The 25,799-nt window shown below is 37.4% G+C and overlaps 3 protein-coding genes and 1 pseudogene across 4 annotated transcripts; 1 reads left to right on the top strand and 3 right to left on the bottom strand.

The window, feature by feature from the left end:
- Positions 1 to 229: 229 nt before the first annotated feature.
- Positions 230 to 2,695, bottom strand: LOC131328758 (uncharacterized). The gene is made up of 4 exons (XM_058361661.1): positions 2,579 to 2,695; positions 2,008 to 2,455; positions 665 to 726; positions 230 to 370 (listed from the first exon to the last, which is right to left on the bottom strand). The coding sequence occupies exons 1-4, from the start codon at positions 2,693 to 2,695 to the stop codon at positions 230 to 232; spliced, it is 768 nt and encodes a 255-aa protein (XP_058217644.1).
- Positions 2,696 to 3,746: 1,051 nt separating this feature from the next.
- On the bottom strand, positions 3,747 to 4,385 carry LOC131328747 (uncharacterized). Its single transcript, XM_058361650.1, has one exon. The coding sequence runs from the start codon at positions 4,383 to 4,385 to the stop codon at positions 3,747 to 3,749; it is 639 nt and encodes a 212-aa protein (XP_058217633.1).
- A 14,148-nt stretch (positions 4,386 to 18,533) lies between these two features.
- On the top strand, positions 18,534 to 24,182 carry LOC131306455 (L-type lectin-domain containing receptor kinase VIII.1-like). Of its 2 annotated transcripts, none has more exons than XM_058332708.1 (6): positions 18,534 to 18,685; positions 20,621 to 20,838; positions 20,925 to 21,069; positions 21,289 to 21,410; positions 21,492 to 21,612; positions 23,521 to 24,182. In XM_058332708.1, the coding sequence occupies exons 1-6, from the start codon at positions 18,649 to 18,651 to the stop codon at positions 23,934 to 23,936; spliced, it is 1,059 nt and encodes a 352-aa protein (XP_058188691.1). In that variant the 5' UTR covers positions 18,534 to 18,648; the 3' UTR covers positions 23,937 to 24,182. The 2 variants fall into 2 exon arrangements, with proteins under 2 accessions (XP_058188691.1, XP_058188700.1); XM_058332717.1 differs by lacking the exon at positions 18,534 to 18,685 and adding an exon at positions 19,882 to 19,984.
- Positions 24,183 to 24,313: 131 nt separating this feature from the next.
- Positions 24,314 to 24,423, bottom strand: LOC131308787 (U6 spliceosomal RNA; annotated as a pseudogene).
- Between the last annotated feature and the right edge of the window lie 1,376 nt (positions 24,424 to 25,799).

Raw genomic sequence — 25,799 nt, 5'->3', positions numbered from 1 at the left:
TTTCCTACTCGATCATGTTGATTTTCGTCACGGCTTTGCATAAGTTTGGACAATGTACAAGGGAACGAGGAAAGCAAGAATAGTTATTGGTCACGAGCGTGGGAGTATTTTCACAAATACAAGACATGCTCATTTAATGATATGGAAACCTTTATTTTTTGATAAAAAAATCGAGAGAAGAGGTCACTAATGCAACTTTGGTCTAAGATTCGACAAGTGGGAATACTTCTCAGTCGCGAGTGTGACCTTGAACAGAACCGCGACTTAGTCTCCTTGCGTCCGCGTTAAATTCCTCCTCTTGCGGAGCAAGGCCTAGCATTTCCAGTTCGTTGTCCGACTCACTGTCCGAATCATCAAGAACAATCTCAAGCTAGCCAGAGACTTTCCGCAATGTAGAACATCAAATGAAATAAGGACAGTGGCGTAATTAGGAATTTAGCTCGATGGGGGCACCATTAATTAACATGGTCTTAGAAAATTTTATTTTTCATCGTAAACAACTGTAATATAAAAGAAATGAATTTTGAACGTAAAATTTGCTACAATACATAAATAGATAACAGACTTTAGGAAAAACACATACGTAAAAGAAAACGTTTTTGGAACTTGACAAAGATACTTGGGGACGTAAATTTTATAAGAGGCCAGGAAAATGTGTACTAACTTTTGGATACAAATTGTCATGGCCTTTATAATTTAGAGGTAAAACTGATATTATCTCCGTCCCTGAATAAGGAGATGAATGTAGGAAAATTAATAACAAATTGGAGTTTAAGTGGTAATGTGGAATGAATTAAGGATGAGAGTTTCATAACGAAAAAAGAAGAAGAAAAGATCCTGCAACATTGGTAAAGATAATTGGATATATAGAAACATAGAGAATAGTCCATAAAATGGAGTGATAAAAGAAATGAATTAAAATCTTTTAAATTGGTTAGAGAATAATCTGGAGAGTCCCTTGGAAATGATATGCTTTGATGTCTATTCAATTTGCCACATAGGTAATCTGGAGAGTCCCTTGGTTAGAGAATAATGCAGTAATTTTTGGAATGAAAATTTGCCTTTCCCCTCGGAGATGCATGCTCTAATGGCCTGCTGATATAAAGTGACCGTGATGTGATGTTGGAGGTAGAGAGGAGGGATTTCGAAATGGCTTCCTTTACGAAGACACAGATCTCAGATTCATATATTTGCCTATGCAAGTAGTAACAAGCAACTCGGAGCAAGGAGGGATGGAATCGCCTTTCTTTTCACATTTTATCGCGATTTATTTTTGCTTTCACGATGAGGTCCTCTTCTCGCTCCCCCTCTGACCCGCGGCCCTTCGGAGGGACTCAGGGGGGCTGCTGTCCCTTGAAGGGACAGCAGCGTGTTGTCCCGACCCAGGGAGTCCCGCTCCGGGCTTGGTTTGACGATCGGAAACGTTCACTTCGTAGAGCTCGTCGAGTTGAACAAGTGTGCAAAAAAATCAGTTTGATCGGATATCTTTAAGTGCCTGATCGGAACCTTTTTGTCTTGAAAAGAATGGATCCGAAACACTGGATCAAATCTACTAGAACCCATTATTGGCAAGTTATATGTGTTTTGATCAGGCACTAAAATATATCCGATCAAACTGATTTTTTGCATACTTGTTCAATTCAATGAGCTCTACGAAGTGAATGTTTCCGATCGTTGGACTAAAACCGGAGCTGAGCCCCCTGGGCCAGGACAGCACTCTGCTGCCCCTAGCAGCCCCTCTGTCCCTTGAAGGGGCAGCAGCCCCCCTGAGTGGCACCCCCCCCCCCCCCCCCCCCTCCCCCTGCCACGGTGCCCCCTCCTTTTTCGGTTTTTTTTTTCACTTTGACTAGTTTTTTTTTTTGGTTTTACTTTGAAAAGTAAATAATTACTGTTTTATTTTTTTTTACTTTTACTAATTTTTTTATACTTTTAAAAGACTTTAATTACTGTTTTAGTTTTTTTTAACTTCTCTTTTTTTTTTGTTTGCTTATAAAAGACTTTAATTACTGTTTTTGTAGCGTTTAACGGGTTTTTTTTTCTTTAAAACACTAAGAATTTCACGAGGCGCGGTGTTGTTCGCCATGTCGCGCACAATTTCTTTCTCCTCTGGTGTTAACCTTGACGGGTACTCATGCCCATCAAAATATTCTGTTGTTTTATGGTTATGGAAACCACATTCAATCCTTACACCCCACATGACACCCGCTAGAGGTATTGATATACTTCGCAGCTCAAATGGGCACTCACATTTTTTTGTCCCATTATTCTTTTGCGAGGATTGCCTTTCAATAGCATTCCTTGCCGGTCTATACTTTCCACTTCTTTCACAACTAAGAATGCACTTTGGCAGTTTGCCACTAATTAAACTAGCAGATTTCTTAATGACAACGACAATACCATTTTCCATACCGACTCTCCGCACCCAAGCTACCATGTCGTCTCTACTTTGAAAAATCTATAAACAAGAAAAAAGAATATGTATAAGTGCAACATGATCCAATCTACAGTCTAATTTGCATAATTTCTAAACTTTTAAATTAAATAACTAATATGCATAAGAACAACGGTAATAACTAACCTCGTCAGTTGTGAATTCGGATGTATAATCACAAAAATTGTGGGAGACGCCCTCACCACTAGAAACATCATTTTCAACAGACCAACTATCCGAAAATGACAAGTTGTAGTTATTCATAATGTTCTTCTACGTTTTACGAAACAGGTGTGGAAAAGGAGGGAGGAGCCATGACAGAGGAAAAGAGAGAGAGATAGATGATGGAAAGATGGTGATGTTGGAGAGATAAGCAGGGAGAGGGAGGTGATGGGAAGAAGATGGTGATTTTGGAAGGATAATGCTGGATATATAAGGATAAAGGGTGATGGATGAATGGTTATAATTGAAGATAACAAGATAACAAAAAAATCTAAATGTGTGGTTGTAATTGAAGATAAAAAGAAAATCTAAATGAGTGGTTATAGTTGAAGATAAGAAGATAAAATGAAATCTGAATAAGTGGTTAGAAATAAAATAGATAAAAAATATAAATAAATACAAAATTAATAAATTCAATAACATAAAAGAATTATTAAATTTTAATAAGAGTAAAAAAATAAGAGTAAAATTTCAATAATATAAAGAAATTTACTCACGTATATAATATTAAATAATTTAAAAATACATATAAAGAGTAAAAAAATAAGTGTTCCAATTTTTAATTCGTTTGAACCGGTGCAAAGACCTTATTTTTCTTATTATTTCATCATAAATGGTCGTAATGAAATTTTGGCTCTAAGGCCTTTCAATGAGCACTCTAAGAGAGACCTGAAACTAAATAAGGAGCCTTAGGGTACTTATTGAAAGGCCTTCGAGCCAAAAATTCATTATGACCATTGAAGATAAAATAATTAAAAAAATAAGATCTTTGCATCGATTCAAGCGGATTGAAAATTGGAACGCTTAAATATTATATTAAATAAATAAAAGTGTAAAAAGATATAAAAGTTATTCAGTAAATAAATGAAAAATAAGAAAATGAATTGAATTACTGGCGTGGGTTCAATTATTGCCCGGGGGGAGGGGATTTTGGTCCTGGGGGGTGGGGTCCGGGGTGGGTGTCAGGGGCGCGCAAAGAGATTTGCTTCACGATCATGAGAAAAAGCAAATCGGTAAAAAAATATATATATATATATATATATATTCTTCGCTCCTCAATTATTCAGCATTTGCAAACCAGGACACATTACATTCATGAGAAATTGCAAATCGGTTGATTGCAGCCGAGCGATTTCACGATCCCCAAGGCAATCGACACCAGTCGTTCCATGGCGTTATTTTGAGCCGTGATAGGCGACGCACGCCCACCGATAGGACGTAATGCAATAAACTCCTTCTCGCAGATCAGAACATAGCTAACGGCTTGCGTTGCGTGCAGAACAGTTCCGAAGTTGTCCGACCCAAGATACTCGGTACAACCATTGAGTCCAGATACGGCCTCCTTGTATTGATTCAAGCAATTGGAAAGATACTCGAAGAAACTAGTTTGTTTCGCCTTGAGCGCCTTGGCGTATAATTCGTTTACCAGGTTGAGAGTAGAATTTGCTTTGGGAAGAGCGGTATCGAAAACTATGCGCACAAGTCCCGTTACATTTGCACCTGCACTGCGAGGATTCGATCGCAGAGTCGAAACACAAATCCCGGGATAAATAGTTTTCCGGCAGGTGTCGGCGATTAAATCGGCCCATAAGAGAACGTCCAGATCGAACAAAACTAGCAAGAGGAAAAGGACTTGTGTTCTGGCGGGTATTTTCATTTCTTTTGAAGGCGAAATAAGATGAACATAGTAATTTGCAAAACTTGGGATGAAATAACCTATGATGAGTTCCATATTATACATACAAATAATAAGAGAGTCAATTAATGGGTCAAGATATGAAATTAAGAATATTGCAATCAGATTATGCATGATTCAGATTAGGGAATGACTTTGGTGTCCCCGGTCATTTTGGGGACACCGTAACTTTTGGCATAACAAAATCATTGCAAGCATAACCAAACCAATTATATGTATAACCAAGCCATAACAAGGCATAACCAAGGCATAACCAAAACTCCGATCCAACGGTTGAGATTGTGCCACGCATGCCAGTTTGACCAAAAAAAACCGGTCTAACTGGTCACCCTAACAGGTCATCGAATTTGGCATAACAAAACCACTAAATGGCATGACAAGTAAACCCAAAAAGGCATAACACGTGAATTTAATGGCATAACATGAGTATAACATTTTCTAAACCGGTATAACATTAACCCAAAATAGGCATAACAAAACCATTAAATGACATAACTGTTGAGTTATAACCATGTGGGCATAACATAAACCATTGAAAAGCATAACACAAAACCAATGACAAGTATAACAAAAACCATAAAAGGCATAACAAAAAGCAAAAAGTAAAAGAAGCATAATATGACCACATAAAAGCATAACAATAACCTCTAAAAGGTATAACAACAACCTCTAAAACCATAACAATACCCACCTGTCATTTTTTCACTTATTTTTTTATTTGAAAATGTTTAACCGTGGTTAAGTGGGAAAAAAAATTTTAAATGTAAATGTGTCTTGCAATTATGTTCAACAGTAAAATGTAATGGACCTCAATAAATCATTATTTTAATAATCAAGGCCGTTAATTTGGTTGTTCTTGTTGATTTTGTTATTTTGAAAATTTTGGGCTCCATTCGGGTTATGAAACTCTTTGATTGGTACAAAAATTCAACATAAGAATGATAACTTATGTCCGATAAAGTTTGTAACGATAAGCAATTTACTTATTTTTTTGCAAGAATGATCTAATCTCTCTTACGGAAATGATAGACAGTTCCGATTTTTAAAAAATTGATCAAGCGGTCATCAAGTTGTGAATTATAGGACTTTAATACCTACGTAAGCATCGAATGTGTTCCGATCATGTGGTTGCCGACATCCGATCATCACTAAAGTTGGCAAAAAATATAGAATCAATAAGATGTGCAATCTTAACGGTTTAGATCGGTCATCAGAAAAAATTATTGAACAACTTCCTTTAAAATCTATATGTTGAATTTCATTGTTCCTAAACTAAGGTCTTATGCTTTTGTGTAATGTACAATACTCATACTATCGCAACACAATCACAATGATCGATACTGTTCAGTATGTTTTGCTTGGTGTTTTAATTGTTCTCGTAAATTTTTTGGGACTACCGGGTTTAGAAAGCCCTTTTATTGGGACGTAGATTCATTATTATAATGACATTTTACATCCGATCAAGTATGTATCGATAAGAAATTTAATTCATTTTTGGCAGAAGTATTCTAATCTTTGTTACGTAAAGTATAGACGGTCCCGATTCGGAAAAAAATAGTCGAGGCGGCCCAAGAGTGGTACGGTATGGGACTTTAACGCTTCTGGAAGCACCAAATGTATTTCGATTATGTGGTTGTCGACATCCGATTATCACCGATTTTGGTGACAATGATTAAATGAACAAGATGTTAAATCCTATCGATTTAGATCGAGCATTTGAAAAAAAATTAGTTGCCAACCACCTTTAAAATCTATACATTACACTTTTTTTATTATGAATCAAGATCTTGTGCTGTAGTCTAATGTACAATAGTCACATGACCGCATCACTATCACGGCGATCGATACAGTTAATTTTGTTGTACTTGTTGTTTTAATCATTCTCATAGAATTTTGGGTCTAACGGATTTTGAAAACCTTTTCATCGGAATGCAGATTCAATATTGTATGTTCGATTTTCCGATTATGTATGCATTTGGTCCCGCCCATACAAGGAGAATCCCCCAAAATTTTGAAATCAGACTTTTTTTTCCGGCAAAAATTTTGGGATCCGGATCCTCTATGAGGATTTCTCTGTTAGGATCATGTGATGCTTTTAATATGGAGCTGCCAACACATTAATGAGAAGATCGAAGGGTCCAAAACAACTCATCTTTCTTTTTGACAAAACAAGTTGCTGTAGGGAATAATTGTCTAAAAGAGAAAAAACCCTCCGTCCTAATCTTCTTCTTCTCCATCGCTCTCAGTCGGTTTCGTCCCCGTTCTTGTTCTACCTTCTGTTGTGGATCGCTGCTTCGTGACAAGGTAACCATTGCTACTGTAAATAGGGTTTCATAGGGTTTTTTTCATTTTCCTGCACTTTTTTTTGGTTTCTTTGTTCATTAGAATAGTTAGGGTTTTCCTGCAATTCATCCGAATAGTTTTGTACGGCCGTGTGTTTCGATCTTCGAGGCTACGTGGTAGGAATACTTGTCGTATCAAACGCGTGATGATACAAATGCACATGTGCTCAAGCACACACTACCTCCATGGGCAGGGGATTGTTTCTTTGAGTATTGGTTTCTAATATTTGGAAGGGTCTGAAACTTTGTGACAAGGTGTTAAGGAAGGAATACAGCTTGATACTTTAGAGGCTTTTTTTTCTGCAATTTTCCTTTCGTTTTTGTTAAATCTGAGCCTAAGGCTCCGTTTCGGAACAAAAAAAAAAGTCCTTATTTTATAAAAAAGTAATTTCAAGCTCAAAAATTATGGACTTATTAAAATCTAAAAATATGTGATAGATCTTATTTGGAAGATCTCAATGAGATCTTTTATACGATGCAAAAAAAATTGAATTTTTTTTATTTACTTTATTTTTGAATTTAAAAATGTGAAATAAGCTCTTATTTTTTTAAGAAGGTTTCTGGAGCGGGACCTAATTATTTGTAGTCAAGACAACTTATGGCTTACTTCTCTTCTTTTGAGTTTGCCATTACTGCTAACCGAAAGAGTACGGATCAGCACATTGTATTTTTCTGTTGGTCACTGGATGATAGAAAGGAAGCTGCAGTAATTGATATTGTGAGAGACACCCTGTGTCCAAAGATTGCCCTTCAAGGTGTTAAAACCTATTATTATATTGGTCATCTAGAATGCTGATTGATGTTGTTTTTTCAAAAGATATATTCATTGATGCTGCCACAAATATAGTTTTTCAAATTCAGATTGTGTGAAGGCTTATGGCACTCACAGTCACTTAAACCTTCTACCTTTCCAAGATGTCCTGATCGTCTTTTATTCATTGTAGTTTAAACATTATTTCGTGTTAGTTTGGTCATGATTATTTACAACAGCTCCCTTGATTTTTCCTAGATAATAACTACCCACCACCTGATTCAATTAAGTAACTTATGTTTGACAAAGATATGTTAGGTCGGCTGGATATAATTGGTCAAGAAAAGAGGAATTTTTCTGTAGATTATCTCAGTTTTCATGTGGTAGATTCCTTAACATATCATTTCCTGTTACAAATGCAGAAATCTGATTGGTCTTAGGCGGTTGACTTGCAGAACTAGACAAGTAGCTATCAGTGGCCTAAAACCTGCTACAAAGTAGGAATAGTTTGCTTTGCTACATCCTTAAGTCTCATATTCGATTTTCTTTGTCAGTAACTTTTGAAGCCATCTCACCACAACACGCAAGCATGTGAAAAGATTGTGGAAAGAGCTGTAAGAATTAATTCGAGGTACACGCAAGCTAACCTAGAACACTCTGCATAAAAAAAAAAGTAGTAAAAGCAATTTTTTTTGGACCATACGATGTATGTATGTATGCATGCATCAGACAGTTCTGAATACAACTCCTTCCATAACTGTGTTCCTAGCAATGCTTTTTTGGATTTGTGTGAGCCGCACACATTAACGTGAGTGTTGTGCATGCATTTTTGTTTCTTTACTGTTAGTTCAACCATTTGTTTCTTTATTGTTAGTTCAACCATACAAGCTAGGCTAAGATGTTAAGCAACAAAGAGTGGTCTAATAAGTAAAACGATTCATAGTATTATAGTAAGACAACCCACTACATTGAAATCCAACCGATTGCTGTACACATCCTGACTTACCTTTCAACTTGAGGTTGGATGCAATCCGGTCATGAGTTGGGCATTCAATTGCTATTGAAAAAACAGTTCTTGTTTCAATCCGGTCATGCAATCCGGTCATGAGTTAGCACCACAACTAGTTCTTGTTTCAGCTTTATGACGTCGTTTTCGATCAGTGCGTTCTAAATGCTTCTTATTTCTTTTACCTTCCCCAGAACAAACCCAAGTCCTCCACCTTACGTACATTTCATTGCCTTTTTGTGGTCTACTTTTATATTTGCGTACGCTAAAACCAATTGCCTTGGCATATGCATTGTAGAATTGACCAGCTTTATCTTCAGAAACAAATTTCATTTCCATAATCTCCATATCAGTGAGCAAGCGAAAACTATCATCTACACTGGAAACTAACCCGTCCCCTTCCTTTTTCCCATCCACATCATTATTTTCATCTTCAGAAACAAATGTATTACTCTGCGAATCTTCCGAACTAGAACAAGAGTCAGAATTGGATTCCCAATCGTATGAATCTACCTTCACACCCTTGCTGTTGGTACTACTATTGGGAGTTTCCATTGTACCCCTAAATAATAAACCACATGCCACAACTTTTAATCCACAAGACTAGTTACATACAGAGGTGAAATAGGTTGCATACACATGACCTATAATTAAAGTGCATTACTTACACAATTGTCAACTTCATAGTGATAAACAAAATAAATCTATTTCGTGACACCTCATATGCCTTCTAAATGGGTTTTCAAGAGACTTATGTCACCAAATCTACACAAACATTATAGACTTCGATGTCAAACTTTTGCATTACTATTTCTCAAAAAAAAAAGAAAAGAAACGGAGAGTTGTTTGATTATTATTTGGACAAAACTGAGACTAAATTATCAATGGACCATAAACACCATTACTACATCTCACACTAACATCAAGATTCTGAAATTTGGAATACCTACAAATAATAATTGACCACTACAGAATCAACAATACATTTTGACAAACAACTTATATGCAAACACCTTAACCAACAACATATAAGGGCATTTGTGTGATCAAATAGTGTAACAAACAAAGAAAAATACTCTTCTCCCACTTCCTCACCGCCAACCATATGATTTTTGTAGAAACACAATACACCAGATTGTTTATGCTGTCTTTCTTTACAGTCCAAAGAAATTGGACTGTTATTTATGGCACAACAAAGTCCAGAGTGAACCAACATTCAACTAAACCATCATCTTAAATATAATGTATGGTAAAACAAGTTTACCACATCGGTATCTATTGGTCTTGTGTACGCTGATTGCACCCCCTTGGTGTTTTTTTCATACATTGTTTCTTAACAGATAAAACAAGAACAAAATATAAGCGCACTATGTCGTTCAATACTCAAGTACAAATGTAGGTGTCTACATGGCCTACTCGTAAAAGTTTCTAAGCACTAACTCACTAGACATGACTTCCAAAAAAAAATTCAAGGACAAACAGGGGCGGCAATGTATATGAATTAAGAGTTTGCTCTTCTTGGGTCTCAAGTTCGAAATCTCTTAGATAACATCTTATTCTTGGTGTTTTTTTCACACATTGTTTCTTAACAGATAAAACAAGAACAAAATGTAAGCACACTATGTTGTTCAATACGCAAGTACAAATGTCGGTGTCTACGTGACCTACTCATAAAAGTTTCTAAGCACTAACTCACTAGACATGACTTTCAAAAAAAAAAGAGTCATGGACAAACAGGGGCGGCAATGTATACGAATTAAGAGTTTGCTCTTCTTGGGTCTCAAGTTCGAAATCTCTTAGATAACATCTTATTTTTGTAAGGCAAGTTCGTATAGGACTTTAACCGTCGTTTCTATTAATCACCTCTGTTAGGGATTTACAAGTACATACTAGTGGGATCCTTTAATTGGAATGTTGTGTCCAGTGTTCTATCTTTCTTGATTGAGAAACCAAGTTCAACCAATTGATTGATAAAGATGATTGACCACATTATTGAACCTCCCATGCGACAAAATTCTTGTGTGATTCTTCATGTGATGCAATGAAACCCACCCACCGCATTAGTTAACAATATGAGATGTGCATGTTGTAGGCCTCGATGTGTTTATCATCTAAATTCTCTATTGTGAGGGCACCAATTATTCATAACTTTAAACAAAAATTCATAATCAAGCTCAATTATATAAAAACAAAAAGAGTTTATCGTATGCAAAAAAATTTGTAGTATACATGCTTCAAGGAGTTTCTAAACATAAATAAGCACAAAAATCTAAATATTCCTCGATCGCTAAATACTTAAATGTGCACTGTCATAGTTGACCCTATCGAGATTTTATATCTTGACCAAAGTGTGATTGTCTCACTAAGCTTCCATCAACAACATATGCATATCGATCCACACACACACATAGCACCAAGGTATCATTCGTCCATTGTCACGCTTAAGTAGCAGCAACAACAAGTCACAGCATAGGAGTGCTAGAATCGTTAATTTGTGTTGCCCTAAAGTTAACACAAATTAGAAGATTTCAACAAATATGGGCCGTAAATAAAATTTGTTCAGAAATAAAATAGGGAATCAGATTATACCCAAACACAAATACTGGGTTTGACGTGGGCGTGGGGGAGCTTCAGGATCTCGGCCTTGTTCTCGTTGAAGGTGGGTTTCGGATTTGGATTGAAACCGGGTTGTCCGATGGCGGCCCGACGCCGTTGTTGTTGGTTGTGGGGGCGGCGGCGACGTCCACGGGGTGGATGTAAGGTGGGGAGGAGGGGACGGAGGAAGAGAAGAGAACAGAGAGAGAGAGAGAGAGAGAGAGAGAGAGAGAGAGAGAGAGAGAGAGAGAGAGAGAGAGAGAGAGGAGTTGCTCAGATCAATCCATTCCTCGACACCAGACGAGGAGTCGATGATGGGTGGGAGATGAACATGGTTAAAGGGCGTGGGTTTTCTTTCTGGGTCGGAGTCTGGGAGATGAACGAAGTGCAGAGGGATTTTCCCTGGTTAAAGGGAATGATTTAGGGAAAAGATGTAGAGGATGATAGATGTAGGGGATAAAACTCTCTTAACCGTGGTTAAACCCTGGTTAAAGGGGGCTAATTTATTTTTCTTTTTTTTTTCACCGGCTCTTTAAGTATCCGGGAAATTTGTTATACCTTGGTTATGCACTGTATGGTTTTGGTTATGTTCATAATGATTTTGTCATGCCAATTATTACGGTGTCCCCAAAATGACCAGGGACACCGTAGCATCATCCTTCAGATTATATAGATTTACTGGTCAAAAATGTAAAAGAATAAAAAAAGGATTCTTATTAATTTATTATGTTAGTTTTGGAGATGTCAAAGTTGACGTGGATAAGTTAGCAGTCATTTTTTACATCAACTCACAATCCAACCCATCTGCCTTCACTCATGCTAAAACTGACGTGGCTTTGACAACTTCCACTCGACTGCCAACTTTGACAGTCTACCCCTTGCCTGCCAAATTTCAAAAAGTAACTGTTAGGAAAGTTTGGAAACTTTCCGTTGAGATCAAACATGATTTTGCCTACTGCCTTTCGAGTTTTTTTTTTCCTTTTAAGTTTATGAGCTTTATTTTTTTTTTGACATAAGGATTGAAGAAAGAGGGCTTGATGTCAAATGAGAGATGTCAAAATGCCACATAAGCCTTCAAAAAAAATTTGACATCTCCGACTGGAGATGCTCTTAAAAAGTCTTCCTTTGGCTACTTTGAAATTGTATGAAACTTTCAAGTTTTACTGATTACTTCTCTGTTCCTAATTAGTACAGTATTATAGTCAATTTTTCTTTTGTGGAATGTTTGAAAATGTTAGTCCATTTTTAAAACTACAAGTAAAAAATTGATGATTTTTCAAAAATATTCCTTAATATAGGTGAGTAATAAGTGTTGCAAAGTTGGTAGAATATAGGAAAAATTAAAGGAAATGACGCCGTTAAATTTGAATATATATGTGCAATAATAACATTTCTCCTCAAAAAGTTGAAATTTTCAAAAGGGACCAAAAATATGAAACGGGGAGATTACTATTTAAATTTTAAATGGGCTCACAATCACTTTGTAATAGAAGATGTACAAATAGATCTACAATTTGACGTGTTCATAACATTTTTTACTAGTTTGGGTAATGTTACTTCCACATCTCTGAAATACGCTTCTCAAACACACCAAGCTCTACAATATATTTTGACAATCAGAACCTTTTTTTTTTCCGGGTAAGTTAATTTTTATTGCACCAAAAAAATACAACCAACATTACAGCAAAGAAACACTTAGGGAGAACAACAGCAACACCTACACTAATCCTATTTTAGGCTGGTAGGAAAATTTTAGGGGATAAGTTCCATAAGGAACATAGTCTGCGATTTGTAGCCCTGCTCTTAACCTTCCTCCAAGAGCTCAAGTATCATCTGAGATCAGCCACCGCCACAGCAAGAACGATATGGACATCCCTCTGAAATCTCTTGATCTAAGACCCTGACATTTCTTTCAAGCCAAACATGGTACAAAGCAGCAACAACCACCCGTTTACACATAGACTGTTGGAGGCTGTTCCCGGTCACATGTTGGCTAGCCCGGCCATCTGATTTCATGGTCTAGGCTAACAAGCTCTAGAGCAATCAGAATTCAGAGCCGTAGAGCTGTTTAGTTGCAGGTATCCCTCGACATACACATTATTCAAGTAAAAGATCATGTTGATCGGAGATTGGTCGGAAAACTAAAAATTTACATTTATGGGTTAAAGTTCTTCTACTTAATCAATTGATTTGAAGCATGCAATTATCAATATCTCTGATCGATCTGATCGTTTTGCATGCTTGTTGATTGATTTACATATTTGGAGCTGTAAAATGGACATCTTGGATTTTCAAAATAGGTTGTTGAACCACATGCCATTGAGTGGTGTGTACAAATGTAGCGTGAAAATGAAAAAATAAAAATAAAAATGAAAAACCATAATTTACTTTTTGCATATGTTAATTAGCTCCTCTGGCTCCTAATACAAAAGTAAAATCGAAGATGAAAAAAAACATGATTTATCACTTAACTAAGCTAATTAAACCTCAATTTCAAATAAATGAATCTTGTCATAGCTCACTACTTTTCTAGAAAACAGGAGTGTGTACTGTAGTCCTTCTAATACATCCAAGATTTCTCTAGGCTTTTGTACATGATTTTCAATTTCTCTAGACTATTCTACTCTACGTACAGAGATAATGGCACTTCTTAGAATCTTTGCTATAAATATCTAGATAGTTCACGGGATCAAAAAACAAATCACTACCACTAGTTTAGTATCAAATGTCACAATCTTAATCGTTCAACAAGTTGGAGGTGTTTATAAAAGGAAGAGTATTTCATTAGGCTACACATAAAAGCAAATAACCCTCTTCCAAGAATCCCAAGTCGCTTATCATGATCATCACACCCGAAAGCCGTAGCCAGCCCTTTCATTGCTTGCTTAGGCTGCCTGCTTCAATTCTAACTTTCATCCTCTTTTTTTAAGTCGAGCTCCTTCCTCTCCTTAACTTAAAAGTGTACCACCCTTTTCTTCTTTAATGCTTTTCTATCTAGAGTTCTTCCACGAAATCCACGTATGTGTGATCTTATCTTGTAATGTTCCGTTGGTGTAAAACTTTAAGTCAAACTCCTCCTTTTCCTTTTCCTGAGTAGTGAATCGAATTGTAAATCATAAAAAAACTCATGATGACTATAAATCATCACGAGGAGGGGCACATCACCACCATAGTAGAAATACATTCAAAGCAAAAAGACTTCTAGTTCATCAGAGTATCGAGGGTAGTGGCTGCAACAACAAAAAAAATATGAAAAAAGATCACTGAATTGGCTCTACGATGTACCGACAAAGACTGGAAAGAGGCCACCGATTGCAGACGACGTGGTTGATGCACTTGGTCACTTAGGAACTAGAGAGAGGATTTTTGGGAGGATTTTCAATGTAATGAAATGTAAAACAACGCTTTGCTTAAATTTGTGAAATACTTGCGATTTAATATTTGTTAGAAAGATACAATCTTTTGACTACTAGTAACATGGTTCATTATTTCTCTTACTTGTAGCTCACGTTTGCCTTTTAATTTCTACACCTCGCAATACTATAGAGGATTACAGTTCTCTTCTTACCTACGTAATGTGTCATCACAATATCTAAATTCTTATAAATCAACAAAAATGTTCCTAACTCGGGCCCTGAATTGCTTTGCTACGTTATCCCTCGTGTTTTCACTGAAAACCATCAAAAGCAAATTACACGTGAACACAAAAAAGCATACGTGCATATGAAACTAACAGTATAGACGCAATGGGACACCAGTCCTTAAGTTCATGGATGAATAAAGGATCTCCTCAAAAAAAATCACATGTACAGTGTTTATAGTGTTTTTATTTTTCTTGAACGGCCACAAAGCATGCTGATATTCAATATTCATATTGTACCTCCATCCTACCAGCATGTGCCTAGAAGATTCAATTTTCAATTTCCAACACCTGTGTCCGAAACCGTTCAATCCTAAACATTAAAGGTTGGTCCAACACAAAAAAGGAGGGGAATCCAGATTTTCTACTCAGGGGATCCTATCAGTGAGGGGTTCTGTGTCTGTAGGCCCTGTGATGGACACTTTCAATTTACGTGACATAATGTGGGTCATTCTAGCCATTGACTCATTGTATGGATCTTGGCAGGTGGGGCTGGAAGTTGTAGCAGGGGAAGATTCCATAGAGTAGAGTTGGTGTGGCTTGGGCCATCGATGATCAGGACTTAGAGCCGCCAGATTTTTGTTACGTTGAGGGAAGTCTGTAAAAAATACGGGATTTCAGCGGGGAGTTGTAACTGTCGGATGAGTTGGTTGGGTTGGTGAGTGTTGATTAATGTTAAGAGCGAGTTGCAGCAGATCTCAAAGATGGAGGAAGGATTTTTTATTTTTTATTTTTTATTATAATTATTTTTCTTACTGTTGGAGTAACTGTTCTACTTTTTCATTTGACGGTGTCCATTTATGCTGTGGATGTCAGTCTTGGGAGAGGCTCTTGTCCATTTTGCTAATGTTTAGATCGGTCCAGGTTTAGGGCATGGTGGGACCTCAGCAGTGATCGCATGAAAGTCATCCCGAAATCAACTTGATCGGACAACAATAATAACATTAACAAATCACCTTTGTGGAAGAAAAAAAATTGATGGTTTGAGTTTACTACCATATTAGCCATCATTTTTTTTTCTTCCGTCATTAAGCTGCTTTTGCCCATGGCTCATATCTGAGATACAAACTCGATAGGAGCCTCTCCCGTCTTGCTCGCATCTTCTGCCTGTACACCTTCACCTTCGTCCTAAAACCTTTACACGATTTTGGTTCATCAATGACATCGCAATCACTTTTTACGTCTGTTAAATGGATTTCTCCAAACTGGCTTTGCCTTCTATACTTCATGTTTTGTATTCTTTTTTGGTAGTCAAATTTACGTCACTTTTAGGAATTTTATGCATGTATGTAATGAAGTATTTGTTGCCTTCTGTTCAGACACAGAAGGTTAAGGATTCTTATGATATCAAGCCTTTGCCTTGCTGAGAGTTTGGACACCTTTCTCGTTTTTTTTTTTCGTTTTTTCCCCAACTTTTTTTTTTTTTTTTTTGTGCTTGCGTATATGCACATGTAAACATGGCAATAGTTTGAGCAGGTGTTGTGTTTGGAAAACATATTTTCAGGTTACTGGTCGGACAAGACAGATGTTTTCGCATATGGTATTGTTCTCCTGGGGCTAACATAGCCAAAAGAAGAGCGTATGATACGAGGTTTAGATTCCCGGTGGGGGATGAATGATGGTAATACTACTTATTACCGGGCCCTGAAAGAGTACAACGCACACTCTCAGTCTAAGGTTTGGGGAAAGTTAAAGAAAAGAAAGCCCAAGTCGCTTGTGCACAAAAGCTTCGAGATGGATCCATATTTTGATGCGCGCGGGTGATGGGATCACAATCACTAAACTGGCAATGGATTGTGTAGGTGATGATCCAACGGCCAACAATGAAACACGTCGTTTGCTGTCTGAGATGACTAAATGATATACAGTTTTACGGGCACATAATTGGCATCCCTGATGAGATGTTTTAAGGTACCATCGGTGAGAATACTGGAGCTATCAGTCATTCCCCGGCCATGGGATGTTTTTTTTTCTCGGCAAAAGAATTTTATTAATTTTTGAAAGGGATACAAAAATTAAAAGGATAAAGGCAAGCAAAAGCAACCCGAGACCCAAAGAAAAGCGTTGGCAAGACACCAATAAAGAAAAGAAGCACCAAAAGCCCAGCTACAACAACAAAAAAACCCAACCACTCAGCCCCTGCAACTAAAGCCAAGAGCCGAAACACTGGGAGAACAGCACAAAGCAAACTCACACCAGCAATAGCAGACAACCTCTGCCCAACAAAACCAAGCAAAAACAGGCTAAGCACAACCAGCAAGAGAAACAACCGAAACAACCCCAACAACCGCAGCCAGAAGAAAACAAATGGATCAACACCTAAGAAAGCAGCAGTAAACAGCAGACGAAACCCAAAAAGCACAGAAGAAACAGAATAAAAAACAGGCCAAGAAACAGAATCAAAACTTCCCCGTGAGATGTTTCCTTGTCTTTTGTTTCCACATTATGTGAGTTCTATACACTCTCTCTCTCTCTCTCTCTCTCTCTCTCTCTCTCTCTCTCTCTCTCTCTCTCTCTCTCTCTCTCTCTCAATCAAGCGTAAATAGCACTACGTCAGTGGATAAAAATTGTTAGTCACAAATACAGCTGCTAAATGAGAGATGGGAGTAAATGTGCCATATTCACCCATTCCCATCCAAACACCATTGCCACATCCTCTTTCAACAAAAACAGAACACCATGCTACACCCTCTTTCAAGGAAATTTTTTTTTTTTCTGGTTTCATAAAAGAGAATAACTTATTCATGGCTCCTCGGTAAATAAGTTATTTACGGAAGCGCACAATCTCATTCATCCGTCTCGGTAATTAATGGTTGAAATATATTTTAAAATTTTGACCGGTAATAATATCTCTAACTAGTAATAGTTTGTTTTTAATCCGGAATGTTCAAAACACTTTTGGACGGGTAAGATTAAACGCCGTAAAACTTTAATTTACGGAGTTTCCATAAATAAGTTGTTGTCTTTCATAAAATACCATGAATAAATAGGATTTGGTACTTTATTTGGAATATTAATTGCTGAGAATTAAAAATCCATTTCATAATTAAATAGGATTTTTCATAAAATACCAGGTCATTTCATATCTGGGGTTGTTATGTTGCTTGGTTTAGTTTTCATATCTATTCTACATTTTCAATTCTCTTAAAAATGAAGATTAAAAATCCATTATGTATAACGTCCAAGTTTGGTTAAAACGCCAAAAGGGCTAGTAGCCGAATGATATTTCCTGGTCCTCCGTAAATGGAGACCAGGGTTTGAGTTCCATCATGGGGCGTTTATGGATTTAGTGGTATGGACAGTTTTTAAATTCTCTTTGGATTAACTTACGAACTTTTCAGACCAGAGTCGGCCCTAAGCCATTAATAGTAGTTCTTTCGAATAGTAAAACGTTGTAAAATCATTTAAATCAAAATAGCTCATCCAACGGGTAAAATAAAAAGTCATTTCGACTCAAAACAATGGAGAGTTGATTTTACATCTTTTCAAGGGTTGCCGTGAAAAATTGACTCAATCCAAACATTTATAGATGCTGGATTTAATCATTTAACTTTTCGTTCGGATTTCATGATAATGAAAAGTTAGATGATTGAATCGAGCACCTATATAAGTATCGGATTAAGCTGATTTTTCGTAAGTCTCTTGAAAAAATATTTTACGTTCAAACGGCTCGGATAATTTGTGTGGGATGGAGTGGATCCCACATATAGATCTGTGCGCAATTTGTGTGGGAATTGTCTGTGTTCGTTTTTGGTATGTGAAATCGTATTTTTCGCAGAAATGATATTGGTACCGACCAATATCATACCGACGGCCGTGTTGGGCTGTCTCCGGCCACCAGATGGTCGATTCGAGCCGTCCAAAAATTCTATAAAAAAAAAATCGATGGGGCAATCAACGGCATCCGACGTTCGTAGGTGCTCAATCCAAACACCCCATTTTTTCGTATAACCGTGGCATTCCGAATGGCAAAAATCCTTTCATCCTTCACAGCCTCGTCAGGTAAATTATCGCCGTTGTTGTAAATCCTATCTTTACGAGTTTGTTCAGATCGAGGCTATTGTATTGATTTTGTGTTTGCTAGAATGTGAGAATTAAGTTTATGTTTGTTATGTAGTATAATACAGCCATTTGTGTTTTTTGTTTTCTTCTACATCTTAGATATGCGATCATGTTATTATATGTCTTCGTGCTGGTAAAAAATCAATTTTCTGGAGATGGAGTTTTGGTTTCATTCCCTAGTTTTCAAACCTGTGGAGTGTTAGGGTTTTGATGGAATATTCGAGTTGTTTGCTGTAGTCTTTATGGGGCATTGGAATATATTTTTCTTATCTTATTACCCATAAAAACGTTCCCTCTTGTTCTATATTCAAGGAACCTGCCAACATGTGATGTTTAGTTACCGAATAGGCGAATAATGCAGGTGTGGGTTGGTGGCTTCCTGTTACTCTGGTAGCAGGATTACCACCACGGTTGTCATGGTCTCTTGAGTTTTCGATACTCTACAGTCAGTTTATGTTGTGGTTGTGTGTTTTTTTGTTGATGTGTTGGTGTGGATTGCATGCTTGTGGCTTTGTATTGTTTTGGCACTTTTAAATTACCTCCTAATGATTTTTCAAATCACAAAAATAGAAATTCAAGGGACATTTTATAACATTTCCTGGTTAACAATGCTTTACCCAATTCACAAACAGAGAAACAAGTTATGCTTGCGCTTCTTAGTCTCGATTCCCTTGCAAAGAATGGTGTCAAGGTTGAGCTCATCATAATGAAAATACTGAGGGACCGTTCGAAGCACTTCTGTGTCAAGTCATCCATGAACTTTCTAGTAGAGTGTTTTAGTTGGCCATATGTGCCCTAGTTGAGCATCTTTTCTTGAAAACATGTGAGGTTGTTTGGTTTTATTAATTTTCGGGCTTGGCATTAGTCTTTTACTCTTTTTCCCCCCCCTCCTTCCCAGTTGTATTTGATGGTAGCACAGGCAGTATAAACTCATTTTGGCTGTTTGTTAACTTCCCTCGAAAGGGAAACCACAACATAACTTATTAATCACTCACACTACGTCATGTGTGGGTGAGGACTGTGAAGCGTTACCTTCCCAGGCAGATGCTTTAGATTGGTGGAGTCGGCGGACGCCACAATTTTGCGAACTTTATTTAAATATGAATTAACCGTCCCTCTGGTATTGCGATTGCGTTAGACGTATGGGTTATACGAGTTTTAAGCTGTGAACAGCAAACCTTGTGCGATTTCTTTTTCTAGAAAGTTGTAAGTATTTCAGGATAGGCTTCCATGTTCACGGTATGTGTGACTCTTTGGTTGGTACCCAGTTTGTGAGTTCTCAAATTTTCAGCATGTCTAGATCTTGGCGTTCTGTGTTGTGTTCATCGATACCTTATTTTTACCTTTCTGGTCATATTTTTCAAGTTTTCTTTTGTCATCAGTAATTCTTTGATTTCTTTCTGATCTTGTTTACAGGGGCATTTCACGTTATGTGTTATCTGGTTTCTGTGTTTCGGATATTGATTCATTTCTGATGTTTCTTTTTGAATAGTGAAAATGACACTGAAAGATTCAGATTACTATTCTGTTAGTGGGGTTTTGAAGAATGATTAAGACTTTTTGCTAGTCTGCTTTCTATCATTATCCAAGGAGTGGGTAGGCAAATTAAGTTTGTTGAAATTGGAACTGTTTCTTTCGAGATTGGCTCAGTTCATGTCAGTACATGTTTTAAATAAGAAGGAAGAAAGCTTTGGTTATTTTTAATTGCCTAACAAGGCAGAACGGTAACTAACACAATGGATATAAGATGTAAAAAGGTCCCCAACAACATTGTCTGTGTATCCGTTGAAAATGTACTCTCTTTTTTGTGCTTTTTTCTTGAAGCTTCATATATTTCATCTTACCTGGCTCCACCTAAATTGGTTATCTTTGAAGGTATGGGATCACCCGGTGATTTGGTTGAATATACCTATGAAACACTGGATTCTCTCACTGGGGGATTCAGTGCAGAAAACTATATTGGGAGTACCCAATATGGAGAAGTGTTCCGGGGGAAAATTCACGAAGGTATGGAGACACGAGAAGTCGTTGTAAAAAGATGGGTAAAGCCCTCTAATGTGAAAACATGGCCGAGATTTGCAGCCCGATTGGAAGTATGTTGCTCAAAGAACTTCCTTTGATTGAGTGAGACATTATTTTGATGGATTTTTCTCTTCTAACATTATCTACCATTTGATAGGCTGAAATCAAGTTACTGACTGCTTCGGTCCTGCGTCGGCATCCGAACATGGTAAAGTTAAATGGATACTGCTGTGAAAATGGACGGTTTGGTGTTGTATATGACTTGAAACCAGTGGATACTGTTCATAACCTAGTTCTTCAAGGTGATCTAATTTTCTTATCTTAATTGCTGTAAGCATGCCACGTCGTAGTCAGAGGTCGGACCAGAATTATTGAGATAGAAGTAAAAAGGTCTTGGTCCTTACAGAGAACCACCTTGATTGACAATTTTGGATAACAGTTGGGGCATTAAGACATTGGGACAATCTAGAAAAAGTGGCCTTGCCAGTATTGTATTCTAACTAGCTGTCTTATGTTTCCAGATGATTTCAAATGGCTGGCACGAATCAAGGTGGCGCTTGAATTTGCAGTCCTCGTTGAATGTTTGCATGGTGAAGAACTCTTGCTTCGGAATACCAACGCAGCTCATTTGATAGTTGATGAGGTAAGCCTTGGTGCTTACTTCTATCTCTTTTGGACGCTTCTAAGAATGGTAGTTCAAGCCTGAATATTATCTTGCGTGCAGGCTTTCAGTCCAAGATTATTGGACTTCAGTCTGCTTGTTGGAGGAGTTTTTGGAGGAATTCCTTCACGTGAATGCAAATGGGGATGCGTTGGCTATGCTGATCCACGTCTCCTCGAATCAGGTTTATCTTCAAATTTTCGTACTTTAACAATCAAGCATAGCATTTAGGATCAATTTGGAATGTTCGCCTCTTAAGCTACAGTTTGTCTAAGTTTGACATGGTTAATTTTTTTTTAGTGCATTATAGCTCTTGTCAAAATGAAGGACATTTCATGTCATAATCTTTTACGTCAAAATTGGTTGAAATTTATCTGCCAACAATTTTAACTAGAAGAACCCGTAGTATATGTATCCCCTCCACAAAACCAGAACAGTGTTCGGCTAAAATAATTGTTTTGGCTTGTTGAAACCTTGAAACATGAATCGACACCTTTAGAGAGCGTTGGGAGAGGCAGCAATGTAGTTGTTTTGAAAAGAAGAGATAGAGGAACTGGGAGGGTGGAGAATGCACAGACTGAGGATAAGGTGAACCAGAGCACGACGATCACAGTTCTCTTCTATGAATAACCAGAGAATAATGGGGGTTTCAAATTAAAGTGGGTGATGGGTTATAAGAAGTTAGAAGAGCAGAAGATGGATTCTGGTTGAAGCAGGGATTGCGATTTCTATAACACGTTTGGTTCCTTCCAAGGAAACATAATCCTGTTAGGCTTTCATAGTTGTATATTTTTTAAAGCAACCATATATGCATGGCCATGGTGAAAAAATTAATCCGTATAATTTATTTAACAGAGATTATAAACCTCGCAAAATTTGAAAGATTGTTCAATTGGTAGCCAAATAGCAATCGACCCCAAACCAATGTACGTTAATTATCGGGATGGGCATTCGCCGCATTCCATTCCAGCATTTATTCCATCCGACCAAACAGACGCTTATTATGTTGATGGTCAAACTTATACATGAAAGCCTTGGGGCTTACCCTTTCTCATGAGGATTGAAAGGCCTGGTCCTCTGCTTTTCCATTTGATGGTGGTCCATTTATGGTTAAGGTCAAGAAATAGTTCTATAATGAAGGCGCAATAGGACCTTCCCATTTTTTCTCTCTACGGGTAACCCGCTGCAAATCCTTCTCTTTATCCATCCTCCAACAAATACTACTTTGCAAATACAGTAATTAAATGGTGTTGTTTTAAAACCCACTTAAATAATTTATCAAGAAAAAACGGAGGAAGATAGGAGTGTGGCTATTGAACATGTCAGTCTTGGGAGAGGCTCTTGTCCAGTTTGCTAATGTTTAGATTGGTCCAGGTTTAGGGCATGGTGATACCTCAGCAGTGATCGCATTAAAGTCATCCCAAAATCAGCTTGATTGGACTATGAAAAATTTAGGGCTGTAAATGAACCGAGCAGTTCGGCTCAGCTCGGCTCGTTAACTCTCGGCTCGGCTTGTTTGCAACCCTAAATTGATAATAACATCAACAAATTACCTTTGTGGAAGGAAAAAATTGATGGTTTGAGTTTAATACCATATTAGCCGTCATTTTTTTCTTCCGTGTTAAGTTGCTTTTGCCCATGGATGATTTTCTGGGGTGTAAATGTAATAAGGTGGACAGATCTGACATTCTGACTACTTTCCTGGGCCCAGGGAGATACAAGCTAGATAGGTGCCCCTCCAGTCTTTCCACAATTTTGGTTCGTCAATGACATCGCAATCACTTTTTACAGCAGTTAAATAGATTTCTCCAAACTACTTTGCATTCTACACTTGATGTTTTGTATTCTTTTTTGGCTAGTCATATTTACTTCACTTTTAGGAATTTTATGCATGTATATAATGATGTATTTGTTGCCTTCTGTTCAGACACAGAAGGTTAAGATTCTTATGATATCAAGCCTTTGCCTTGCTGAGAGTTTGGTCGTTTTTTTTCTTTCTTCCCTAACGTTTTTTTGTGTGTGCTTGCGTATATGCAAATGTAAACATGGCAATAGTTTGAGCAGATGTTATGTTTGGAAAACATATTTTCAGGTAACTGGTCAGACAAGACAGATGTTTTCGCATATGGTATTCTTCTCCTGGGGCTAATAGCCAAAAGAAGAGCGTATGATACAAGTTTAGATTCCCGGCGGGGAATGAATGATGGTAATACTACTTATTACTGGGCCTTGAAAGAGTACAACGCACACTCTCAGTCTAAGGTTTGGGGAAAGTTCAAGAAAAGAAAGCCCAAGTCGCTTGTGCACAAAAGCTTCGAGATGGATCCATATTTTGATGCGGGTGATGGGATTACAATCACGAAACTGGCAATGGATTGTGTAGGTGATGATCCAAAGCAACGGCCGACAATGAAACAAGTCGTTTGCTGTCTGCGAGAACTAAATGCTGTTCGGTTTTACGGGCACATAATTGGCATCCCTGGTGAGATGTTTGAAGGTACTGGGTGATGGCGATGCTATCAAACAACTATCGGTTAGAATACTGCAGTCATCAGTCGTTCCCCACGAGATGTTTCATTGTCTTTTGTTTCCACATTATGGGAGAGTTCTGTAGGCAGTACTCCTCACGTTGAATTACGTAAATTTCTTTCCTGTTAGTCTAAGCTCGTGGCCTCTTGCATTGTAGTATGTTACTGCTACTCCTTACATGGTAGTATTTCCAAATATGATATCCAACCACTTCTTTCACTGTCTCACAATTTCTTCTACAGTCTGCGTTGTCTATCTGTTTATGTGTGAAAATGAAAATGAAAATGGAAAGGGTGAAATGACAAACACTTGTGTGGGTGCTCTTAGAGGTCTATCCCGTCATTCATTAGGGGAGACACAATTTGGACCATTTCTTGATTTGGGCGTTTCATCCTTACGTAGGGACCATGCTAATCCTCTCTGTATTGTTTTAATTTTATCAGATGTCCCCAAAAGGGCGGGAGACACAATTAAAATCGGAGAAATGCTGCGCATGGACTGACTGCCAAGTAGTGAATAGCATTTGGGAGATTTCAAATTGAGCTAAAGATCATGACCAAAAAAAAAAAAATCTTTGACAATGAAGGTCGTCCTTTACCTTCCAAAGATTAGAAGGATCATTTGATTCTCGATAATCAACAGGCCTATATCTTTGGCAAATCACGTGTTTTTAAAGTTCCTTTTTTGTTACTCCAATGAACAATCTACCCCCAAAATCGTTGGCAAGGCACATGTTTTCAAAGTCATTACTCCACGCTCCAAGCTATAGATTTCATTCTCTTTAGTTTACTTTTATTTAGAGATGATAGGTATTGGGTAGGTTTTTGTAAAAAAAAAAAAAAAAAACGAAATACAAAAACAAAAAGAGAAGGGGGAAAAAAAAAACATTCGGTGGTACTTTCCCATTTCGTTTGTCTCTTCAGTCCACAACCCAATACTCCAGACTCATCGCTGTGTTTGGTTGCTCTTTTTTAGAGTAACTCTCAACTCTCGGCACAGTTTTCAATAAATATTTCTTTCTATTTCTCTCAACTCATTACCACTTCAACTCTCAAAAATAACATTTTAAAAGCTCAACCAAACAAAGTGGACCCACTCCCAATTAAGCCCACTTAAGGCTATCCTAGACTTTCTCTTTTATATAGCTCCAGCCCAAATTCCCTATAACTCCTATCCGGGTATAAATACAAAGTAGGTTATTAGGATCAAAGAGAATAAATACAAAACACAGGATATATTAGGAAAATACTGACTTAGTTTCTTACAACGGGGAAGTCCTCCTCCTTTTATAGGCGTAAGGAAGGAGTACAGACACTGGAGCTTACATCATTAAATACATGCAACAGTATCACATATAATTGGTTCATCCATAAAGGACACTTAAATAGTACAAACCAATTATACATCTCTCCTGCCACAACTATTATTATGTAGACTTTCCTACTACAACTTTACACATTACAGAACACACCAATATTTTACATCATTTAACAGTACAAACAGTACACACCAATTGTTATAAACAGTACACACCAATTATTTCCACTACACCTGCAGCCCATATTTATATTTATACCCGAGTCACCAGGATCATTTCTCCTGCGTTAAAAAAAAAAAAACTAAACCAGGATCATCTCTCCTTGAGTGACCCACTTAGTTACATAACCCTTCAAAATGGTTTGCACTCGCGGCTCGCGCTCTCAATCCTCGCACGCATGATCTAAGTTGTTTTGAAGGTTTTTGAGAAACGATTTCACGCTTGCGCTCAGCACCCGCCTGTGCTTTATGTGACTTTTTTTTGTGCTTAAAAGTGGTTATTTTTCAAAACATTTGAGTAAAAGT

This window comes from Rhododendron vialii, chromosome 1a, assembly GCF_030253575.1.
Source record: "Rhododendron vialii isolate Sample 1 chromosome 1a, ASM3025357v1".
Taxonomy (NCBI): domain Eukaryota; kingdom Viridiplantae; phylum Streptophyta; class Magnoliopsida; order Ericales; family Ericaceae; genus Rhododendron; species Rhododendron vialii.
Note: the sequence above shows the minus strand (reverse complement) of the source record. Positions and strands in the feature narration are given on the sequence as shown.